Source organism: Oryzias latipes, chromosome 19 (genome assembly GCF_002234675.1).
Source record: "Oryzias latipes chromosome 19, ASM223467v1".
In the NCBI taxonomy this organism is placed as follows: domain Eukaryota; kingdom Metazoa; phylum Chordata; class Actinopteri; order Beloniformes; family Adrianichthyidae; genus Oryzias; species Oryzias latipes.
The window spans coordinates 11,401,377-11,423,583 of NC_019877.2; the positions used below are offsets into that span (position 1 = coordinate 11,401,377).

Sequence of the window (22,207 nt, forward strand, 5' to 3'; positions counted from 1 at the left end):
CTTGATGTAAAACCACCTAAAATTGCCCCAATTCTCTGAAAGAAAACTCTTGAATACTAATTCCAACACAATGCAAATTGACAGTTCTCTCTGTTTTTTTTTTAAAAATAATTTGTGATTATTATAAATTATCATATATTATAAAAAAAATGTATGGTAAAAAGGCAACCAAGGCCCTTGTGATCAAGGATTATTTATAAAAGCAACAAATACATTGCTCAAAAACTGAAGAAAACATCTAGACATAAATGAACACGAGGGACTGGCTCCAAAGTGGGGCATTTCTCTGGATCTGGGGTTTAAAAAAAAGTCAAATAGGCAGCGATTATTTAAAACAATCTGCTGTTTTATACTGTTCCTGCATTTCATTAAAACAAATTGATGTTTTTGCACCAAATACATTTTTTTTCATAAAAAATATAACCAAAGGAAATATGTATACAATAAAATCGAATCTCATGTCATTGTTTAATACTGGCAGTGTAGCTTTAATCAAATCTTTTTTGTACCAACGTATCTCTTGAAACTCAGCAGATATCATAATGGTTTTAGGACAAAGTGTATACAAAAACATTACACATTGTGAACAAAACTTGCTTTCCACAGTAGAGGTTGTGAAAAATTCATTAAAACTATTGAGGTTTTATTACAGTGTTTAGGCTTTGGATCAGGTTTAGATACTAGATCGAAGATGTAAAATTGTAGGCGTGGTTTATTAAAGAGAGACACTTTGTCCCCTTTTTTTTAAAATCCTTTCCAGGGAGCTGAACGACAACAGTTTATGAAACAAAGGGGAATGTTGCAGGAAATCATAGGGTTAAATTAACCACATCAATTTAAATCAAATTCATAAATTGATCAAATTTGAGCTGCTCACTTTTTATAAAAGAATTGTTTTCTTTTATTTGGAAGATAAAGGCATTTCCTCTTGGATAAATATGATGCTTCACTCCGACTCAGCATTTAGGTCGAGCATAATGCCAGTTAAGGTCTCAGTTTTGAGGTTGATGATGGGCTCAGATTAAAATGTTTTACAGGATCCATCTGGGTCTTAGGCCATGTATTTTACACGGGTGCTTTTAAATGAGCATTTCTTTTATCTGTCCAATTATATTTTTGCTAACAGTTCAGTAGTTCAGTAATGAGGGGGAAACAATGCTGTCAGTATCTGCTTTATGTTTTAAGGTTTCCAGTGAAAATGATAGGAATTACTGACCAGATCTCAATCACTTCAGAATTGAGCTTTGGAGTTTCCCTTAGTCAAGCTAAATCGGTCAAACTAAATGCATCATGACTTGAAAAATAGTCCTAAAGGGTAGAAAATGGCCCAGAGGGTATTATTTCTTATGCTGACCACGAGCAAAATGGCAGGCAAAGTCATATTTGTCTGTGCACATATGACCACAGTTGTTGCACTGAAATGGATGGTCGTATCCATGGCAACCCATATGAATAGTGTAGAGTATATTATCAGAAAAGTAAACTTCACAGTGTTGGCATTTATATGAGGATTGCTGGTCTGGTGGAGTCTGGGTAGGACTGGGTATGCTAGGTTGACTGCTGCATATTCCCTCAGTAACAGGATCCATGTTATCTTTCAAGCTAAGGTGGGGAACAGGACTGCAACTCTCCTGAGCTGAGGAGGGACATGTTTCTGTAGGTGGTGACATATCTGCCCCATTTAAACCCACTGCATCTTGTTGACTAGAAACATTGTGAATAAGGATTGGTTTCTCATCTTTTAAGGACTCCCTATCAGGGGACACGGCTGTATGAGAATCTGCGTGAAGGTGGCTGGCAAGAGTAGACAACTGGTCGAGGGGGGTCTTAAAAGTCAAACAATCAGCACCCCTACTCTCATCCACTTTAGGAAGAATGTTGATCTCAGAGCTGTTCAAATGGTGAGTCTTGTCGGATAAGTCGTTCACATAGTCGGATTTTGGCATCACCGCAGGGGGAGAGTTGAAATTGAGGAGGAGCCGCCGGCCAAAACCCAGCGAGCCTGTCCTTTTCTGCAGAGTGTTCAGCATCCGCTTGTTGGAAAAAGGAGAGCGGACAGCTCTCGTGGGCAGGAGCTTGTGGCGCCGCCGCCGATGATGTGACAGGTTACTGCGGTCGCTACATCGGAAAGTGCAGAGGTCACACTTGTATGGTTTCTCTCCTGTGTGTGAGCGCATATGGGCTTCCAAGTGGCGCTCATATGCAGACGCAAATGGGCACAGCTGGCATCTATGAGGCTTTTCTCCTATGTTAGAATAATCGAAAAATGCAAATGTGAGATAAAATTTTACATATGTGAGTCAGTGCTAAATACTGGAAAATTAAATTAAAGGTGAGTGATGAGAAACATGGAGACATACTTTGTACTGTATTCACACAATACATATTGAGCAGCGTGGCTGCATCACTCACCTGTGTGGATGCGGATATGCTCGATTACACGGCCCATGCCTTTGTTAGCATAGCTGCAGTATCTGCACTTGTATTTTCCTTCGCATGTCCTTTCCAGTCCTTCCATCTGCACATCTGATCCATCCACCACCGACAGGCTGACCTCCACAGACGCCGGAGGCTCCAGCCCATTCTGCACACACCTGGGAGGAACTAAAAAAAAACACATCAATGTTCATTTTGCTGTTAAGATACAATATCGGATATCGTGAGAGTAGTTTTACCATCTCGGAAATGCTCCGCCGTCTCTTTCCCCCTACAAACAGAGCCTGAAATCATGTTGACATGATGAGTTTGCTGTGTAAGGTACTCTTGAAATTCCTTCACAAAATCCACAGGTTCCGTCTTTATTTCCTCCATTTCTCTGTTTCACCTGAAATCATCAACAGATTACAGGATTAAAGTAGACGTGACAGAACTTTTGTTATTTGTTACTTTGTTATTACACGGCTAGCTTAGACAGTCTAAGACGTAAAATATGTATATTATGGCTACTGTAACTTTATTTAAAAGTCCAACATCTTTCAAATTTCACACTTCTTACCTTTAAATGCCTGCGTACTTTAGTTCGATAAAATAGTAAAAGTATGGCCCTGAGTATAAAGTGTCTGCCTAGCTAAAAAATCCTAACCTGTCCCGGCTTCCGTCTTTTTCTTATACGTCATCTGTTGCTTTTGTAAACCATCTGAAAACAATTAAAAATAACTTGTTTACTATTTTAACTCTATGTATTTGCAGTTTAATTAACTCGTATAATCATTATTTATATATATATATACTTTTTAAATACGTTTCCGGATCTTAGGCAAAGTACTGACTTTATATGTACCCTATAATTGTAGGTGTTGCCTGAATTCCGATCTCTTCCGTGAGGCAATTGAATGCATCACAAGCCCCCTGGTGGTCAGTTACGTAAAACGTTTTTATAACAAAACCATGGCTGCTCCGTTTGCGAGGATCTTCTCTAAGGTGAGACTGTTTTTGTTGTCTTTCAGAGTAGAATTTGACGGGTCTTACGCAGAAGTCTCACCGTATATTTTATTATCTGCTGTTATTCTCTATTTTAGGCGTCAATTTATCAACCAGCGCATGCTAATGTTTGCTAAAAAGTACAAGCTAATAGACATTGTTTATATAGTTGGTTAAGGCTGAAGCACAGCTAGAATCATGCATCTATCCAGACATCGCTTGTAAATCTTTCAAATGTTGGCTTTCAGTCGCTCAGACAGATCCCTCGACCATGGGGATCATCATGTCAGTCTGGATTGAGGAGCAGGTCCACCAAATCTCTCCCTGTTATGGGTTCAGATCACACAAGTGGCGTGGTTTCTTTCCCTCCCCTTCAGACATATTCAGAGGAGGAGAGCATGATGAAGGATGCAGGTGAGCATGGAGGCTTTTTTTAGTGAGCAGCTGTATTTGAAACGCCCTGTAATAATAAAACCTCTTCTGTTTCAACAGTGAAGAAGTACGCACAAGAGCGCATTGCACCCTTTGTGTCAAAGATGGATGAAAAGTCTGCCATGGACGAAGAAGTGATCAAATCTCTTTTTGAGCAGGGTGTAGGTCATTCATTTCAGCTGAACAGGTGTGCTGTTATATGCTTTACTTTATGTGAAGTAACTTTTCCATAAAATTATGCTTATAGTTAATGGGAATTGAGATTGACCCAGAATATGGAGGGACTGGCTCCTCGTTCTTTGCCTCAATTCTGGTCATTGAAGAGCTGGCTAAAGTGGATCCGTCTGTTTCTGTTCTGTGTGACATCCAAAACACACTAATCAACGTTCTGTTCACGAAACTTGGTACTCCAGCCCAAAAGGAGAAGTACCTGAGCCATCTGTCTACTGACATGGTGAGTTGTTGACAACCAATCGTGTATATCTACATTCTTTTAATTTAACACCTCACATTCAGTGATGTGGTTTTGAGCTTTATGTTTTGCATCAAGCAAATTTACTGAACAAAAATATAAATTCACTTTAGAATTTTTCTTTTTGAAAATATTGTCATCATTTTTAGGTTGAGGATTAAAAGAGATCTTATAAAAAAAACAGGTTTTAACACTTACATTTAGATTTGATTAAAAAAATAAAATGAGAAAAGATGACTCTTAAGAAACTGATTGAGTTGGTATCTCAGCAAACAAGCTGTGTCTGAACTCTGTCAATAAAAACAGTATGTTTGTAAAATGCTTATTCTACATACAAGGCCCCACATAATAATAATAATAATAATAATGATGAACCGTAACAGATGCTATGGGAGCTCCAAAATATTTTAAAAGTATCTTGAAATTGCACTGAAATAAAGTACTGGTATAAAAATGTAACTTCAGTTGTAAATAAACACTTTCACGTTATGGTAAATATAGATCCTTGTACCCCATGAGGGCCAATGCCTACCGGTCTCCATTCCTCTTTAATTGTGAATAATTCATAGCGAAAACATCTCCATGGTCTGAACCAGAGAAATGAATCTACAAGGTGACATTTGATGTGAAAATTTAAAAGAAGGTTAATAATGGGATTCTGCATTAAATTATAGGGGGTCTTTTTTTGTTTGTTTGTTTCTGTAAATTCTCCATGTCGAGCCCAGCAGGATGCCATTTTTTAGTTTGTACATTTTTATACATAAGAGAAAACAGGAAAGTGCTTTTATTTTGAAAAAGGTAGGAGGTTGTTTCTTAAATTCTCTAAAATCATATTTAATGAAGGAGATTTGTCAGGCACATCAGTGAACTGAGCAATGGAGGACGGCCATGGCGCAGAGAGAGAGCGGTCTACCTCTGATTGGAAGATGACAGATTGAGTTCCCGCTCTGTGCACCCATGTGTTGAAGTGTCTTTGATCAAGACATTGAACCCCAGATTGCTCCTAGTAGTTACAGGTTGGCTTTGTTGTAAAGCTTTCTCACATCACCTTCTCAAACAGATCGGGAGCTTCTGCCTGTCTGAAGCAGAGTCGGGGAGTGATGCTTTTGCCCTGAAGACACGTGCTGAAAAACACAAGGACTTTTATGTGATCAATGGATCAAAGATGTGGATCAGTAATGCAGAGCATGCAGGCGTTTTCTTGGTGATGGCTAATGTAAATCCCTCTGCTGTAAGTAACACTGCATTTCAGACATCTTTCTTTCTTTTGGAGTATAATCTAAAAATGTATTTTAGGATCTATTTACATTTCCCTATTTAAAATACTTTTTTTTTTCTTTTGCAGGGATATCGGGGAATCACTTGTTTTATTGTGGACCGGGAAACTGAGGGGCTTGAGATTGGCAAGAAGGAAAACAAACTTGGTCTGCGTGCGTCCTCAACCTGCCCAGTTAATTTTGATAATGTCAAGGTGCAAACAAAAGTTCTGTATTTGTTTGAATAATGTTGATGTGTTGAAACCTCTTAATTGTATATTTTGTATTTTAACTTTGTAATTAGGTCCCTGAAAGTAATATCTTAGGTGAGATCGGCCATGGATACAAATATGCCATAGGAATGTTAAACGAGGGCAGAATTGGAATTGCAGCTCAGGTATTTTTGTCATTTTGATTAACTGTGCTAAAATGATCAAGTGAAAGATTTGAAAGCCTGCAAATCTGAAATTGTCTGTTTCAGATGGTTGGTCTCGCACAAGGTTGCTTTGACCACACAGTTCCTTACACCAGACAGAGAGTGCAATTTGGAAAACGCATCTTTGACTTCCAGGTTAGGACTCTCATTGAAACCGTTCTTCTGTTTCTAGGATTTAGAATGTTTGTCGCTGGATTTCATGTCACGTTCTGTTCCAGGGCATGCAGCACCAAATAGCCCATGTGGCCACACAGATTGAAGCTGCTCGGCTGCTGACGTACAACGCTGCTCGTCTGAAGGAAGCCGGCAGACCTTTTATCAAGGAGGCCTGCATGGCCAAGTACTTTTCTGCTGAAGTGAGCTCATGTTTTTTGTTAGAATTAAAAGCATTTTAAGCTGTCTTTCGTTCATGTTTTTAATCTTACCTTAAGTGGTTGCTTCTCTTTTTAATTCATTATAAATATTTGCCACTGACGCTCCACCTTTCATGTGTTTCTTGTTTTGTCAGGTTGCAACCCTAACCACATCCAAATGCATTGAGTGGATGGGAGGCGTCGGTTTTACCAAAGACTACCCCATTGAAAAATATTACAGAGACTGCAAAATCGGTGAGTTTGCCTTTCACTTTTCTGAACTTTGTTATTCAGAACATGGGGTAGCATGTACTGGATCTAAGAACACAGGAGCTGCAGGAAGGTCATACATATTTGTTTTGTGATTGGAGCAAAGCTGGGCGGGGAAATAGCTGCATCTGTAATCAGACTCCATAGGAATTTCTCTCTGTTACTTATTATAGTAACACACACACCTTGCGTGCCTCTGCTCAAATTAAAACAAAGATTTGTTGGGTTGCATAAAATAATCCCTATTGTTGTTTCAAGCTGTAATTGTTTCTTCGTGCAGGAACTATTTATGAAGGAACAACGAACATCCAGCTGTCCACCATGGCCAAGTTCATCGATAAGGAGTTTGAGCAATAAAACATTGCATGTTACTGTTACACTTAACACTTTATTAGTAGACCTGCTTTTGTATTTAAATAGTTTTTTCTGATCCTTGCTGATATACATTTGTTCTAAATGGTTTTGCAGATATCTATTTTTATTTTCCAAGTTTAGGAAGTACATTGTTTTAAAATATTTTCCCTTAAATTTTATTTCTTGTTAACTCCACAGCTACAAGGCAGTAGCTGCTATTTTGAGATGAACTGTCCCATTTTTTTATTACCGTAGTAAATAGAAATGATTTAAGAAAGTGTGATTTAGTTTGTAAAGCATACATTTATTTTTGGAGGATGTCCTCTACAGTATTCATCAAATCTTTCAGTGCCTTCAGAAATTCATCCATCCTGGTGATCTTTTTTGTTTTTTGCTCAAAGATACTATGAACTCCTGATTTCAGCTTTTTGAAGGGTTAATTCCCGCAGATCCCACTAGATGGCAGCACTTTCCTGAGTGACCACGGCGCTCTTGAGGAGCAGCTCCTTACTGAAAGGGCAGTCAATTATCATGTCCTTTAACATCCTGTCAGCTCTAATGATATTTTAAATCAGTTTAATTACGCTGGTGCTTCTGATGAAAAGAGCCGGCCCTGCATAATCCCCTCATTGATCATTTGTACAGTCGAGGCTAATTAAATTCCCCAGGCCTGTGTATTGCTGTATAAAATAAAGACGTAGCCACATGACTTTACTGAGAATTTATTTTGAGCATGCATCTTGAACACACTTGATTAATGAACACATTTTTAAGAAACGATACAATTAAACTGATTTGGAGAAGGAAAGAATGCAATTCTGGAGATATTTGAGGTTTCGATGCATTAGTTCACTTTTAGCCCACAATAATCTATTCAAATGCTAACATATATTAATAATATCAACATTATAACAGTACAAATGAACACAGATAATAGAGCATATGCCTATTTTTTGCTGTGGTAATTGTCTTTTACAAACTTTAATTACGGATAATTTATTATTTTCAATGTATTCTTTTACATAAAAGACACAGCAATGTTAAATATATTTACATTTAAAATAAGAATATAAAAATATGCATTCCTTGAGGAAGCAAAAATGTGTCCTTTTTTTAAAAAAAAGGACACATTTTATATACAAAAAAGTATATAAAATATATTTTTAAAAACATCTCAGCTTATCACTCAGAATCTTCTTGTGAGTGACAGGTTATAAATGAAGGTTTGGCAGAGAACAAACCATTAAGATATTTCCAAAAATCACTAATAAAATAGATAAAGGAGGCCCAGGCCTGGGCTTGCATGTCTGATTGAGTGGTTTCCCTCTCTCTGATCCACTCACAGTTGTCTGTTTTAATGAATGTAATCTGATGAAAACACACAGCTATCATCCTTTTTTTTTTACTTTGCAAAGCTCTGCTGCCTCTTCCTCCACCCCCATCTTTAACACAGCTATGAGACCTCTAATTATGCAAAGATTCAAGTAGCTTTTCACTAAACACAGTGTTGTCCTTTGGAACTGAAGAGTGCTTCACAAGCTAAAAGGACAGGCTGTGTGCAAGCAGGTTGAGCAAATTCAATTTGTTTGATTAGTTCTCTGCATCTGCTTCCTGTTTGGTTTAAATGGTGACTGTTAAATATAGTTTTTGTCTTTTTCAGGGATTTTTCTGTTCTACTTTCCTGTGTATAAATGCATTTTTTTCCAAGTGTTAGTGCAAATTAACGGATGTAATAAAATCTTTCCCCCATGGAATCAGTGTGACATAAACACTGGTTTTTGATAAATGTGCAGCCAAAGCATGTTTTCCTTCGCCCTAAAGCACATCCCAACTAACAAAATTATATTCCAATTCCATGCGCGCTGAATCAGAAGGTCACGTCAAAACATTTACAAGAAACAAACATTGAATGGTTGACTCCTTTTTGGAGTTTCGATTAAAAAAATACTTTTTTCCGAATGCGCATTCACGTTTTGCGTAAATGCCATTTTTGGTCAGGCTGTTTAGTTGTGTTTGTGCGTAAATATCTGTGCCATTCAATCATCTTAGGTTCCTGACAGGTGATTGCGCACGCCCAACTCCACCCAAAAATCCCAGCGACATCTTCCCCTTTCATCTAATTGGATGATAAGTGGGTGCATTACTGTTGAGCCCGGAGCCAAAACGCTTGCGCGGCCTTTTTCTGCGGAATCCACTCGCGTTTGCATCTCAAACCCCATTTGCTAATGCACCTGTCCAATAGCAGAAGCCGAGCGCGTTTTAACTCGGGTGGCATTCTTGTTTGTCCCATCATTGCGATGCAGCGCAAGTTTGGCGCGCTTGTCTCCGTGTCCACCTGAGGAGCCGGACGGCGCTCCTCCAAGTTCTTCTCTCTTCCTTTGATTTCTAACTTCAACAAAGACAAACAAATCTGCTGATCCTCTGTGCAGCCGCTTTGAGGATTTCTGTTTATCCTCAGCCAAAAGTGAACGGCGATGGCAGACTCTGATGCGCAGGAGACTCGCCCACCAGCAAAAGACTCGCCGTTCTCCATCAAGAACCTGCTGAATATTGAAGACAAGCCCACGAAGCCAAAGAACGGGCTCGGTTCGTCCAAAGGAGTTTTCGAAAGCGGCTTCTTTTCTCGACTCGGGGATTTGTCCCTCCCTCGGTTTGAGCTGCCCGCACAGAGAATTGGACTACCGGCGCAGTATCTGGAAAGAGCGTCAGCCTGGTGGTACCCATACGCCCTCGGAACACATTTCAGGACAGCAGGTAAATATTTAAATCATTTTTATGTTCGTTGACAACATTTCGATGTAGGAAAAATGTTCACGAGATCAGTGAAATAGTGATGAAATTAAATTTACCCCACCCCCCTTTTTTGTCGCTTAAAAACAGATCAGTTTTTATTTGTATGAAAACCATCAACTTGATTTGTTTTTAAGGAGCTGAAAAGGTGAACCAGAGGGAGACATCACCAATACTGGACAGGCACACCCCAGATCCCCCCAAAAGTGACCAAGAATCCAAAGAGGAGAGCGCCGACGACGAAATTGCGCTGGAAGAAAGTGACGCAGAGGAGCCAAAGAAAGAAACAGACCAAGAGGATGACTGGATGAGGGAAGGGGACGACCTGGAGTCGGACAAGAAGCCCTGTCGAAAGAAGAAGACGCGCACAGTGTTTTCCAGGAGTCAGGTCTTCCAGCTGGAGTCCACCTTCGACATCAAGCGCTACCTGAGCAGCTCGGAGCGCGCAGGCCTAGCCGCGTCGTTGCACCTGACGGAGACGCAGGTGAAGATCTGGTTCCAGAACCGCAGGAATAAGTGGAAACGGCAGCTGGCCGCGGAACTGGAGGCGGCCAATATGAGTCACGCGGCAGCGCAGAGGATTGTAAGGGTCCCCATACTGTATCACGACAGCGGGGCCCCGGAAACGACAGGGGGTCCCGGGACAAACTCGCCCGGCGGCCAGCCACTGCTGTCTTTCCCCCACCATATGTACTATTCCAATGCAGTGCCGCTTCTGAGGCCAGTTTAAAGATTTGGTTTGAGACAATGTCACATTGTTTTTAAAAGAAAAAGTAAAAACCAGATAAAATTTTGTATATTTTGTAGATTTACGTTAATAACTACAATTATTATTATTATTATTACTATTTTGTTGCAAGGCAGTTATGGAAAAACAGCTACAAAATGATATTATTTCTATTGATAGACTATGTGTTTTTATTTTAGTGGTTCAAAAATGGTTTACTCGTGCATTTTTAAAAGAACTGTGTCCGTTTTTAATTTTAAAAATGTGTCATTAACTTTTTTTGTGCAATAATGCTGGCCTAAGCAGCGGATCACTGTCATCCATAGCTCATTTTAAAGGGAGGGGGGATTTTTATTTGCTTTGTAATTGTGAGGACAATCATTTAAACCTTTATAAAATAGCTGAAAGTAGAAGGCATTTTAAAAGCTATACAAAAAGGCGACTTTTGGTGTCGGTTTCTGTGTTTGTTTGTTTTTTAATTCTGTATATTATGTGGTCGTACTCAGTAAAGATTTGTTCCAAAAAAGAATTGATGTCAATGATTTAATTGTCAACTTCCCGCATGAAAAGCCTACATTTTTAAATAATTGGTATATTCTCAGCCCTCGAGATTTAAGGGCCAACAGCTATTTAAAGTAAACATATTTACGCATGAAAAAGGGAAACTTTAAAAAACGGCCCAAGGTAGGCCCATAATTTGTCTGATAGGTTGTGACACACGCATTATCCTAAATTGTATTTTGCGTAATTTGTCCAGCTGCCATTCATGTGGAAAAAATAGGTCAGTAATATTTACATTAAATGTATCCCCTTAATAATGTTTTAATATTTTTACTAGGTTATTTAGTCGAAGGTATTTGAACATGATATGATTTTCAGAATGGCAAGCGTCAACCAGTAGCCTGTTTTACAGTTGTTTTTTAGGAGACTGGACTTAATGAGAAAAATGTATCATACATATAAACAACAGATTATAGCTAGAAAGTAGACTGAACTACAGCAACATACATGACCAGTACATTCAATTTAATTAAAATTAACGTACTCTAAAATCACGGCAGCATATTATCAACTAAAAGAAAACAATGAAAAAAAATCCCAGATTTTTTAAATTATTACTGACTTTGCCACAATGCCAATAATAAAATTTTCCCTCAAAAATCTTAAACTTATAATAAGCTAGTCCATTGACCACAAACAAGATAGCAGGTAAAGACCTCTGTCATGTGATCTGCGGGCAGACAACGGAAATAGACGTCACCATGAAATCGACCAATGATGGGGCGCGCGCGAACTTGAACATTCGTTTCCACCAATAGCCTTGCTCCCATTGTAACGGAAGAAAGATAGCTTGGTAGCCACACGCTGCTAAACCCTTTTGTAGCATTGTCAAGGTTTTGTATTTTGTTCAGAGGTCAAGACCTACTTATTTATATCTTTTGAAAAACAGGTTTAGTCTGTATTTTTTATGATATAACGCTGAAGCGGTAAGTATAGCAGAACTTCCACTTTCGAGGCTTTTTGTCGTTACCTTTAGTGAGTAGCCATTCCATGCTAGTTTTAGCAACGAGTTGCTCATGTTAAAATCTATTTGGTGCAATTTGTAGTTTGAAAGACACGAGTATTTGGTCGCTTTAAACAATTATATAAACGTTAGCATCAATTTAATGTAAAGTAATGGCATTACCGTGACTCGCTGGCGATTTTCCTGTAACTAGCCAAAGCTAGCACAGCTTTGCTAAACTGAAGTCAGGCTACTACTACCAATAAACACAAAACAAGCCCCATTAAAAAAATCAAAACATAAAACGGTGGCTTTAAATCAGCACCAATCAACTCTTTCTTTCAGAACAACTACATTTAGTTTAGTATATTAAAGACATGATATTTCAGTGCGATACAAACCTAGAGGTTTTCCGAATAACTAACTACTGTGTGTTTACATCGAACTTTTCTTTCTTTTTTTTCACCGTTAGAGTCTAGAGCTTTGTAATTTTCTCAATGAAATTTCTAGATAATGTCTCTATAAATGCATTTGGTAAAATAAATACGTTGTTGATTCATCTAGTTTATTACTCATATTCTTAATTAAAAGTTTAGCTGCTTTTACTAATTATTTCCTCAAAGTTATGTCAGTTTAATTACTAGGTCTCAAATGTTGAGCTAAAAATTTTATTTTATTTTGCAGATGACGGGCTCAAATGAATACAAGCTGAACCAGGGACCAGAAGACAGCATTTCTGCTGTCAAGTTCAGCCCCAGCACTGCCCAGTTCCTTCTTGTTTCATCTTGGGATTGCACCGTTCGTCTCTTTGATGTTGGAGGCAACACCATGCGAATGAAGTACCAGCACACAGCTCCAGTTCTTGACTGTGCTTTTTATGTAGGTGACAGATTTTTCATATTCAGAATCTGGAAGAAGAAGAAAAAAAGCCTGTCATCCCAAAGTAATAAAACCCTATACTTTGCAGGATCCAACACATTCTTGGAGTGGAGGCTTAGATGCCCAATTAAAAATGCACGACTTGAACACAGATCAAGGTGTGCATAAAAACCTCATTTAATTTAAGATGTTTTTAATTATTTTTAGGCCTGTTGCAAATATCTATTAGCTGTATCTATTTTGCTTTAAACAGATACAATAGTTGGAGCACATGATGCCCCAATTCGTTGTGTGGAGTACTGCCCGGAAGTAAATGTCATGGTAACAGGCAGCTGGGACAGGTCTGTTCGTCTCTGGGACCCTAGGACCCCCTGCAACGCTGGCACATTTACTCAGCCTGAAAAGGTAACCGAATAATGTTCTCTTAATGCAGAATTACGTTCTTTATGAAAACATATGTGGAAGTTTTTTGTTAAGTCACGTACAACTTTAATTGTTAAGCTTTACATGGCGAAATAAAAAAATTCACTCTTTTTGATGTTTACATTTTTATTGCAGACAAAACATTTACTTTTTTGCGGTTTATTTTTGTTTCCATTTAGTTTTCTTAAAGGACTGAGATTTTATTTCGTTTTGTAAAAATTCCATAAAATTTAAAACCTTCTTTGAAGGTTAAAAATCATTACTATATGCTTTTCAGGATAATTAAATTTATTTTATACCAACCACTTCTGCACAATAACAATTTTCTTGTCAGAAACCTTAACGTTTTTGGCAACAATTTCCATTTCAAAGTTGTTGTATTGTTGCATATTTCCTGAAATGCCCTGTGGGTTGTATCCAATACTTTTGGATTGTGAATTCCTTTCCAAGCTATTATCTACCATCTCTTCTGAAAGGTGTACACCCTCTCTGTTGCTGGGGACAGACTGATTGTTGGAACAGCTGGAAGACGAGTCCTGGTGTGGGATTTGAGAAATATGGGATACGTTCAGCAAAGACGAGAGTCCAGTCTCAAGTATCAGACTCGCTGCATTAGGGCATTCCCCAACAAACAGGTACACAGTCAAGTCACATATCAAAAAGTTCTTTTTGTCAAAAGTTTGATGGTATTTCCCACATTTTGTTGTTCTGGCTTTAGGGCTATGTTCTGAGTTCAATTGAAGGACGTGTAGCTGTGGAGTACCTGGACCCCAGCCAGGAGGTTCAGAAAAAGAAATATGCATTCAAGTGCCACCGACTGAAAGAGGATGGAATTGAGCATGTCTATCCCGTCAATGCCATCTCATTTCACAGTGTTCACAATACCTTTGCCACGGGTATACATAACTATTTTACTTATGGAAAAAGTTGCTTTTTATTTAATCTTAAGTTAACATTAGTAGTTTTGGAAAGCATATAGAAAAAAAGCATTGTTTTTTTTATAGAATCTAGTACAGGATAACATTGTGATTGACCTTGAGTCTTATCCTTCCATCAGGTGGTTCAGATGGCTTCGTGAACATCTGGGACCCTTTCAACAAGAAGCGCCTCTGCCAGTTCCACCGCTACCCGACCAGCATCGCCTCTCTGGCTTTCAGCAACGATGGCACAATGCTCGCAATCGCCTCCTCCTACATGCAGGAAAAGGGAGACATAAGCCATCCAGAAGATGCCATCTTTATTCGCCAGGTCACAGACGCTGAAACAAAACCAAAGTGAGTCTTCGTCTCCTTCATTGCCCCTAGGACTGAATAGCTTTTTTTCAGCTCTGTGGGGGAAGCTCACCTGATAAAAGGGGCAAATCCAGCTGCAGCACATTCTGATCTGTATCTTCTTGAATCCACCTTTCAATATCCAACAGCTGACAGATGGATCAGAATTTGAAAATAGTCCCCTATAGTTTTTGTGACTGTTGTAAACATTGTTTAGACAAACAAATTGTGTACTATAAAATGCAAAGCTGTTCAGTATATTCCTTCTCTTCTGTATCCATGGAGGTTTTCATTTATCTTTTCACACTTTTTAATTTTCTAAAAGTTGCCCTGTGGATTACTAAAACAGTGCTGTTGTATTTCATGGTATGCACTTCTTGCTGCAAGCTTTACCAAGAGTTGTCACTGTTTTAGGTTTAAAGTGGTGTACGCTATTGTGTAAACAAACTGAAATTCCTGATGGAACTTATGAGCTTCAACACCATCAGAATGTTTCTTTTTTACTCTTAATGTTTTAAATGTACAAATCTAGCTGAAAATGTCATTTTTGGCCAATTTTGGATGCATGTCAGCGTTTTCATCAAATATCTGATTACTTGTGAATTGTTTTAAAAAGATGTTCTATGTAACCTCATCTGTACCTATAAACCGTTTTTTTAATGGCATAAACTTCACTAGTTTTAACCAATTAATCCTAGAGCAATTTAAATTTCAATTAACAATTTTCAGCTTTAAATGAATAACTAAGAAAACATAACTAAACAGTCCCAAAATGAGAAGACGGGTAAAGTTTTGATGTTACAGCATGACTTGAACTTCATCTTCAGTTATTCTTCTCTTTTTGTCTCATCTGGTTTTCAATCGATCACCCACATTGAACTATCAGAAAATGTATATTTTTGAGAGCTTGAAAAAGCAGTAAAAAAAACCCTTATGCAGACAAGAAAATATCTGACTTTTGGGACTACGATAAAAGAAAAGACATACTTTAGGATTTTTGTTATTTAGGAACCTTAACATCTGTTGCCCAAATAAATCCATTATCATATTCTTGGTTTTCAGATCTACCTAAGTGTACAGTGGAGTGGTTTCCTGTGCGGATGAAACCTTCATCAAGCCATGTTCATCTGCTGGCAGCAGTGTATTATAACTGTCTCGGTTTCCCTGTGTTGTTTTTTTTTTTTTTCCCAGTTTGTTTCCTTTTGTCTTTATGTAATGTTTGTTAGACTTTTCAGTTGTCTGTCTCTTGTTAAATATTTCACTGTTCAGTCAGTTGTCTCATACTTTCTTAAACAAGCTCATTGAAATTAGCCTTTTTATTTGTATTATTATTATTACATTTTCTAGTTGTGATGCCTTAACATAATCCATAGCTATACACCGAACACACATTTACTCCCCAACAGGTTGGCTGGAATCTACACTTGCAGACTAATATTCTTTCCCCTCTTAAAAAAAGTTCAACCTACAGTTTTTTTTTTCATCTCTTTGTGACTAAACCAACCTGGAAGAACGAAAACCTCAGAAATGCTTGGAATGTTTCACAGCACAAGAACTTGTTTTGTTGATGGCGTGTTGAAAGAAAGTAATGATCCTCTAGTTTTGCTGAGGGCTCCACTTGCCCCAGACAGTGACCTTTACCGATGGACGTCACACCACTTAGTACTCATATTTTTTTAACAGTTTCCCCATTCAACAAAGTTCCTACAAGCTGTTACAACACTTCACCAGCTCCACTCTGAAATGGGATTGGGATCTGTTCAGTAGAGTTTGACATTGCATGAATGGCAGCAGCAATATGAAACTGCTCCCTGCGAAATAATGTATTTTTCCCTGCAGAGAAATGTGATTCTAAAGCCCTTTAGTCAAAGCAAAGAGCTGTCAGTTCTTTTCATAAAGGCTTTTTTTTGTCTGCTTTTTGCCTAATGGCTCTGTTCTTTTGGCATCCTGGAAATAATTTGTTTACTTAATTAAAAAGATGTAATTCTGATGAGTGTGGGTAATGAGTCTGCCTTTGAAGTCGAACTGTGTGTGTCGTTCATTTTGGAAACCATGTTCATATTAAGATGTCATTAGGGCCAATGAGGCTCACAGGACAGTCGGGGATCAGAGTGGATTACAGTTTTTGTCTGTGATCTTTGAATTTTCATGTCTAGTATTGATCTTTGTTGTTCAGACTCATCAGCCACTTTGACTTGTGTAATAGAGGCTTATTTTTATTCACATTTCAAAGCGTTGTAACAAAACTCCTTTTACTCAGAACCTTTTAAGAATTAATTTAACAAATTGGTGCCGATTACTCCGTTCCATCAGCGTCTCGTCCCGAAGCCCGTGTCGAAAGACGCCTCCCCAGGGTCATCTGCTCCCCTAGCAAACATCCAGATAACCACATCTGTGGTCATGTGGCCAGGCTCTTCTTTCCAACCACAGAAGTGTTGCAGACAGTTTGGCTCTACATGAAACCGTTACATGACAATTAAAATGGAGGATTGTGCTGCAACAGACTGTCAGGTACATTTAATCCAACCACAAAGGGCTCTTATGTTCACTCGGGAAGGCACAGATGACCTTCAGCCAGACACCTTATCTCACAGTCCTGCTTTCTAATATTGTCTGATGCTGATGATACCACCCTTCATAAGCCGCACAGAAACGGGGAAATCACATGGTCCGTTAGGAAAATATTGACGCCTTTTATCAGGTTTATATTTAACATTTTTGCTGCTGCAGTGCTAAAACACATCCCTGTGTGATTATAGAAGAAAAACGACCCGTTTATTAAAGTTTGTGCAATTGAGCACTTTTTAAATCAATTTCTCAACCTTTTTTAAACGTAAACAGTTAGCACAAGTTCAAGCAACAGGGCATAAAATTCCACCAAATCTTTTACAAAATCACAGCTGTCACATGATTCATGATTTTCATTTCTAAAAAGAAGGGTTCAATTATAAAAAGACATCAAGGGCTAATGTAATTGGTTGTAATTTGCTATTTTAGTCAATTTAATGTGTAAACAGGCACTGTCCAACCATGCCAGTGTTTGACAATGTTTGAAGGCAGCAAATAAAAAGAAACTTTTGCAAAAAATGATATCACAGTGGTGAGGAATGACTCCCACAATACCAAATAGATTCAAATCACAACTTCAAGATTTAATTGGAACAACATTTTCATGCAATTTAATATAATCAATTTCATCAACTTCCTTTTAGAGCCATTTTTGTTCATGAAGACTTTTTCACATAACTAGTGATCTAACCTGAACAAAAGCAGAGGATTTATTAATAAAGTTCGAAACATGTAAAAAGAAAATTAACAATTACTTAAAGACAATTACGTAAAATAAAAATGGATTCACAATGAATTTATAATGCATTTTCTAAGTGAAAAATTATTAAAAATATTAATTGCAAGAACTTGCTAAAGATACCTATGCAATGTTTTATTAAAATACCAAAGTTTAATTACTTTGCAAATGAATTTAAATAAAAAAAAAACCCATAAAGTTGTCTTTCTAAACCAGAAAAGTGTCTGCTTTATGTAAAATGAAAACAGTTTTGTGGTTTAGAAAAGTGTCTTCATTTGACATAAAGATCAGACTTAAGGTTAAAACTTTAAAAAACAAAAAAAGTTCTTTGATCTTTTACTAAAGATGATGGCTCAATGGGGATGCAGTTTGTTGGGATCTGTGTCAAAATCATCCTCCCAGTCCCATTTCCACTAAATGTGATGTCCAGGAAACGGAAACCTAACGCTTTCACTTGGACGTGGCTGTGGCCTGCCACAGCACCTCATCCAAGCTGCCCTTGCCCCAGGGAGGCTTTTAAAGAGCTTTGGTGGCCAAGACAACATCTTCTCCAAGGCCTTGTAGTTACATTAGAGCCCAATTAGAGATTAAGCTCAAGGCCATGTAACCCACTGCTAGGTGTCATGCTTACCCTCATCCATCTCTGTCCTGGGCTGTCAGGAAAGCAGCACATGCCTGACTAGTGAAAGGGGTGCTCACCTGGGAGCTGGACTATAGTAAATCAAAAAATCTTTGTGTGACATGATGGCGGTTTTCATTTTAGGCCCTTGGAATCAGCAGCTTTCAGTTTTATGTCTTCTACCATCCAAAGACGATATGTGTTGTTTCAAATTATGTTATTTCACGAAAGTGATATTATAGATGCTGACACTCCTTAAAGTTGACATCAATTGCTATCTGCAGGCCACGTTTCTGGATTTAACAACAATTCATCAATAAAAAAGGATTGATTAACTCTGCACTTTGCCTGAGTACTGCTTTTTTATCCTGAGGATATTTACATGTTTAACATATATTGCACTAAAAGCCTTTTGACTTATTTAATGATTTGTAGAAATCCAATTGAGTTTAATGTTTCTGCATGAGAAAAAGAATTACATTTCAGGACAGAAAAAGGATTTAAATATTTCCCTTAAAGCAAAATAAATAAATAAATAAATTATCTGTATTTTTTTGTTTTATTTTTGCCCTACTTGTGTCACAAATTAAACAGTTTCAACCAGACACACAATGGGTCATATTGTGTCAAATCTGGGTTGTTACTTTCCTCAAGGGATGAAACTACGAGGAGTGAGACAAAACTGGTCCATATTTAATAAAATCCAGCATATCAGACACATATTCTGTTATTACAGAACCTGTTGCGTCATGGTGATGAGTTTGAGGTCAGCTCAGGAATGTTGACCTCTTTTCAGAGGTGTTGTGCATCCTAAAGGCAGGTTGTTATTTTTGTTGAGAGTGAAATAAAATTGCACGTGCCCTGTATGTCCAAAACTCTCAGGGTTGTTTCGTGGGTTTGTGATCACAGGGCAAAGGTTTGAGTTTGTCCTTCCTGCAATTAGCATTCACGGTTAGCTTAGCAGAACTAATGCACCACATCTTGGAGGCTCAAGTTTCCTCTGAGCCTCGGAGTGGCTGCTGGCAAGATTTAACTGACTGCACGTATCCATTTCAAGCTAGGTGTTGCAGGCACAATTCCCTCAGGAATTCAATTTCAGGAAAACTATCATCAACTAATTAGGCGTCACATTTTTTCTCTCTCACAGGCATTCACACAAAATGACAGAGACATAAATAAACGAGCACAATAATAGGCGGGCTGCAAAAGGGCTGGGGATGTGTATTTATAATACAACCAACATAAAGACCTCATTGGATGGCAGACAGCTCCAGATCAATAAGGCACACTTCCGTCTCACTGTTAGTCTGTTTGCGTGTCCAATGCTTCTCACATTTCTGCACTACAAAAAGATTCATTCATTCTCAGCTTCTGGGATTTTGCCCTGTGACAATTGGGTCAACACTCTGATGGCATTAAGACATTTAGCACACAGCAATGCCTAATTTGAGTCATATCAGGCTTTATATCAAGTTTTTGTATGTTTACATGTTATGAATAATTATTTAGAGGCCAATTTGAGGGTTTTTTCTTTTTAAAGATGCTTTTGATACCAAGGAAAGCAAGCACAAACAAATGATCCATTTCATCTTAAATAAAATTTTATACAAATGGTATTTTAGCAGAAAAATGCCGAAAACTAAAAATCAACATTGATGAAAAGATTTTTTATATATGCCGTTTTTAATTAATCTTATTTGATGTAATTTTAAAAAAATAATAGGTATTGAAAATTTCCTATATGTGTATATTATATATAATATACACATATATTATATATACACATATATATGTATACACATATAATATATGTATATTTAAATGTGTTTACAAGTCAAACTTGTAGCTAAGTAACAAAAAAATCTATGTTATTGAATATAAAATACATTTGTCATTTTCAAAGTGCGTTCTGTCTGAGTGTTCAGTGATTACAGTGCATTATAGATCCAAATAAATGTCCCAAAAAGGAGGAGCTTTCATAAACAGCTTTTGATTATTGGACATTATAAACTTTTCTGAATTCGGTAAAGTGACATGACGTTCTGCCCCATCGACTCCCATAACTATTAGGCAAACGAATGGGAATACAGAGATCAATTCACTCATCTAATTATATTCCTATGTACTGCAGCAAGGCATTGAGATCTCTGCTTGTAATTCATCATTGTCCACACATCATATTGTTATTGATGGCTCTTGCCCTGGGCAAGTCCATTTGTTTTTCTGTTCCGTGACAGACAGCAAAAATGCTGTTTGGAGCTTTATTCTGCGACCCCAGCCAGCAGCAGCACTCTCTTATTCATATATTGATCACCCCATGCCTCTCAATAATCTTTCACCTGACACATTTTACAGCATTATGTGGAACAGGTCAAAGGGCAGTGCTAATGAAATAGAGTGATGGATGCTGCGGTGCGCAGCGACGAGCCTGGATTTGTGTGCCCATGACTGTGACCCTGCAGTCTGCTGGAAATGCCATGGCCACATGAAGAGCACAGCCTTCGTTCAGGTGGTCCGACAGCATTCAGGTGATATGCCATCAGTGTCACGACTTTCTGATGGTTCATGGAGCTGCCTAGGAACAGATTGGGGATAGAAGCTGCTGCAGCTAAAAGAATGTAAAATATACGCAAGTGACAGGATTTCTGTTAAAAAGCGACCTCCAGAGTGTGGTTTTTGCCACACTCTGGAGGTAAAAAAATCACAAAAGAGTTCAGAAACACCGTCATGATGTGAGCTGTATGACTTCCAACTCCCTGGCCTACTCCCTTTGCATTATACATCCATTCAGCCTGGCTAATGTACTCTCTTAGTAGTTGGGGAAGAGAGGAGAAAAGACAGCTAGTGCTAAACACAGGAAGCTGTACAGTGGTCATGTTAATAGCAGTAATTGGCAAAAAAAAGCTACATTTTTCTCACTCATGTTGTTTTGTTCTGCAGGTTGTGGGAGCTGGTGCAACTACCTACACCACAGCTTGTATTAATTATGGTGATAATGAACAATAATTCTCCCCCCTAATAGGTAAAAATATCAATAAATATAACCTCGATGGGGCCTAATTTGAACATTCGGAGTGGGAAACTCTTCTGAATCCTGCTGCTTTCACGCTGAAGAGGTGACAGAACAGGGGTCGGCAGGCATAAAAGGGGTGCCTCGCCTCCTTTCATCATCACGTTCTAGTGGTTGCATAAAAGCCTGCAAACCGTAGCATGTAGTTACATTTCCACCACAATCACACTTTATCCTGTTGTAAAATGCATTTAGAGATTTTTGACTGTGTTTCATCAGTCCATTATTCTTGTGAGCTCTCTTAACCCTCCAACATACAAGTTTTGGATTAGCCCATTAGGAACTGGGGTGTCCTTTGAATGCAGAAACTCCTGTGATCTGATGTTGTGTTGGGTCTAAATGGGTCAAATGCAGCTGCTTAACTACTGCTTGCCTTGCAATTTGATTAAATATATTTTAGGATATTTTTTCTCCATTTTTTGCTTAGTTAGATTCTTTTCTAAAAGGTATTTTAATCAATTAACATCTAAAACAAAATTCTAATGGGCAACCAGTCTAGTTGCTGTGCGGCACTGTTTTTTCAGACTGCTTTAGTTGCGCAAAAAAATACCTGCACGGTGACTCCATCATGTATTACTAATTTTTATTTTAAAGGTTTAAGTAGTCTTAATATTACAATATTCT

The 22,207-nt window shown here is 38.1% G+C and overlaps 4 protein-coding genes across 5 annotated transcripts; 3 read left to right on the forward strand and 1 right to left on the reverse strand.

Annotated features, from left to right (window-relative positions):
- Nucleotides 1–461: 461 nt before the first annotated feature.
- On the reverse strand, nucleotides 462–3,159 carry ikzf5 (IKAROS family zinc finger 5). The gene is made up of 4 exons (XM_004080438.3): nucleotides 2,996–3,159; nucleotides 2,676–2,824; nucleotides 2,413–2,604; nucleotides 462–2,245 (listed from the first exon to the last, which is right to left on the reverse strand). The coding sequence occupies exons 2-4, from the start codon at nucleotides 2,809–2,811 to the stop codon at nucleotides 1,338–1,340; spliced, it is 1,236 nt and encodes a 411-aa protein (XP_004080486.1). The 5' UTR covers nucleotides 2,812–2,824; nucleotides 2,996–3,159; the 3' UTR covers nucleotides 462–1,337.
- Nucleotides 3,160–3,289: 130 nt separating this feature from the next.
- acadsb (acyl-CoA dehydrogenase short/branched chain) lies at nucleotides 3,290–7,702 on the forward strand. The gene is made up of 11 exons (XM_004080439.3): nucleotides 3,290–3,420; nucleotides 3,669–3,834; nucleotides 3,913–4,013; nucleotides 4,100–4,306; nucleotides 5,385–5,555; nucleotides 5,670–5,795; nucleotides 5,885–5,977; nucleotides 6,062–6,151; nucleotides 6,235–6,372; nucleotides 6,525–6,624; nucleotides 6,920–7,702. The coding sequence occupies exons 1-11, from the start codon at nucleotides 3,388–3,390 to the stop codon at nucleotides 6,994–6,996; spliced, it is 1,302 nt and encodes a 433-aa protein (XP_004080487.1). The 5' UTR covers nucleotides 3,290–3,387; the 3' UTR covers nucleotides 6,997–7,702.
- Nucleotides 7,703–7,818: 116 nt separating this feature from the next.
- On the forward strand, nucleotides 7,819–11,025 carry hmx3 (H6 family homeobox 3). The gene is made up of 2 exons (XM_004080440.3): nucleotides 7,819–9,747; nucleotides 9,921–11,025. The coding sequence occupies exons 1-2, from the start codon at nucleotides 9,468–9,470 to the stop codon at nucleotides 10,511–10,513; spliced, it is 873 nt and encodes a 290-aa protein (XP_004080488.1). The 5' UTR covers nucleotides 7,819–9,467; the 3' UTR covers nucleotides 10,514–11,025.
- An 807-nt stretch (nucleotides 11,026–11,832) lies between these two features.
- bub3 (BUB3, mitotic checkpoint protein) lies at nucleotides 11,833–16,577 on the forward strand. Of its 2 annotated transcripts, XM_004080441.4 has the most exons (8): nucleotides 11,834–11,997; nucleotides 12,699–12,893; nucleotides 12,982–13,051; nucleotides 13,147–13,298; nucleotides 13,793–13,951; nucleotides 14,035–14,212; nucleotides 14,374–14,590; nucleotides 15,650–16,577. In XM_004080441.4, the coding sequence occupies exons 2-8, from the start codon at nucleotides 12,699–12,701 to the stop codon at nucleotides 15,657–15,659; spliced, it is 981 nt and encodes a 326-aa protein (XP_004080489.1). In that variant the 5' UTR covers nucleotides 11,834–11,997; the 3' UTR covers nucleotides 15,660–16,577. The 2 variants fall into 2 exon arrangements, with proteins under 2 accessions (XP_011486560.1, XP_004080489.1); XM_011488258.3 differs by having other exon boundaries at nucleotides 11,833–11,997; nucleotides 14,374–16,577.
- Nucleotides 16,578–22,207: the final 5,630 nt, after the last annotated feature.

Bases quoted from the DNA above. Each gene is read 5' to 3' on its own strand.
- ikzf5 (XM_004080438.3), bottom strand. From the start codon at position 2,811: ATGGAGGAAATAAAGACGGAACCTGTGGATTTTGTGAAGGAATTTCAA. The intron at 2,605-2,675 runs GTAAAACTACTC...GTTTTTTTTTAG, and splicing joins GGCGGAGCATTTCCGAGATG to TTCCTCCCAGGTGTGTGCAG. The intron at 2,246-2,412 runs GTGAGTGATGCA...ATTCTAACATAG, and splicing joins GCATATCCGCATCCACACAG to GAGAAAAGCCTCATAGATGC.
- acadsb (XM_004080439.3), top strand. From the start codon at position 3,388: ATGGCTGCTCCGTTTGCGAGGATCTTCTCTAAG. The intron at 5,796-5,884 runs GTGCAAACAAAA...CTTTGTAATTAG, and splicing joins TTAATTTTGATAATGTCAAG to GTCCCTGAAAGTAATATCTT. The intron at 6,625-6,919 runs GTGAGTTTGCCT...TTCTTCGTGCAG, and splicing joins TTACAGAGACTGCAAAATCG to GAACTATTTATGAAGGAACA.
- hmx3 (XM_004080440.3), top strand. From the start codon at position 9,468: ATGGCAGACTCTGATGCGCAGGAGACTCGCCCACCAGCAAAAGACTCG. The intron at 9,748-9,920 runs GTAAATATTTAA...TTTGTTTTTAAG, and splicing joins AACACATTTCAGGACAGCAG to GAGCTGAAAAGGTGAACCAG.
- bub3 (XM_004080441.4), top strand. From the start codon at position 12,699: ATGACGGGCTCAAATGAATACAAGCTGAACCAGGGACCAGAAGACAGC. The intron at 13,299-13,792 runs GTAACCGAATAA...CTCTTCTGAAAG, and splicing joins CATTTACTCAGCCTGAAAAG to GTGTACACCCTCTCTGTTGC. The intron at 14,213-14,373 runs GTATACATAACT...TCCTTCCATCAG, and splicing joins TCACAATACCTTTGCCACGG to GTGGTTCAGATGGCTTCGTG.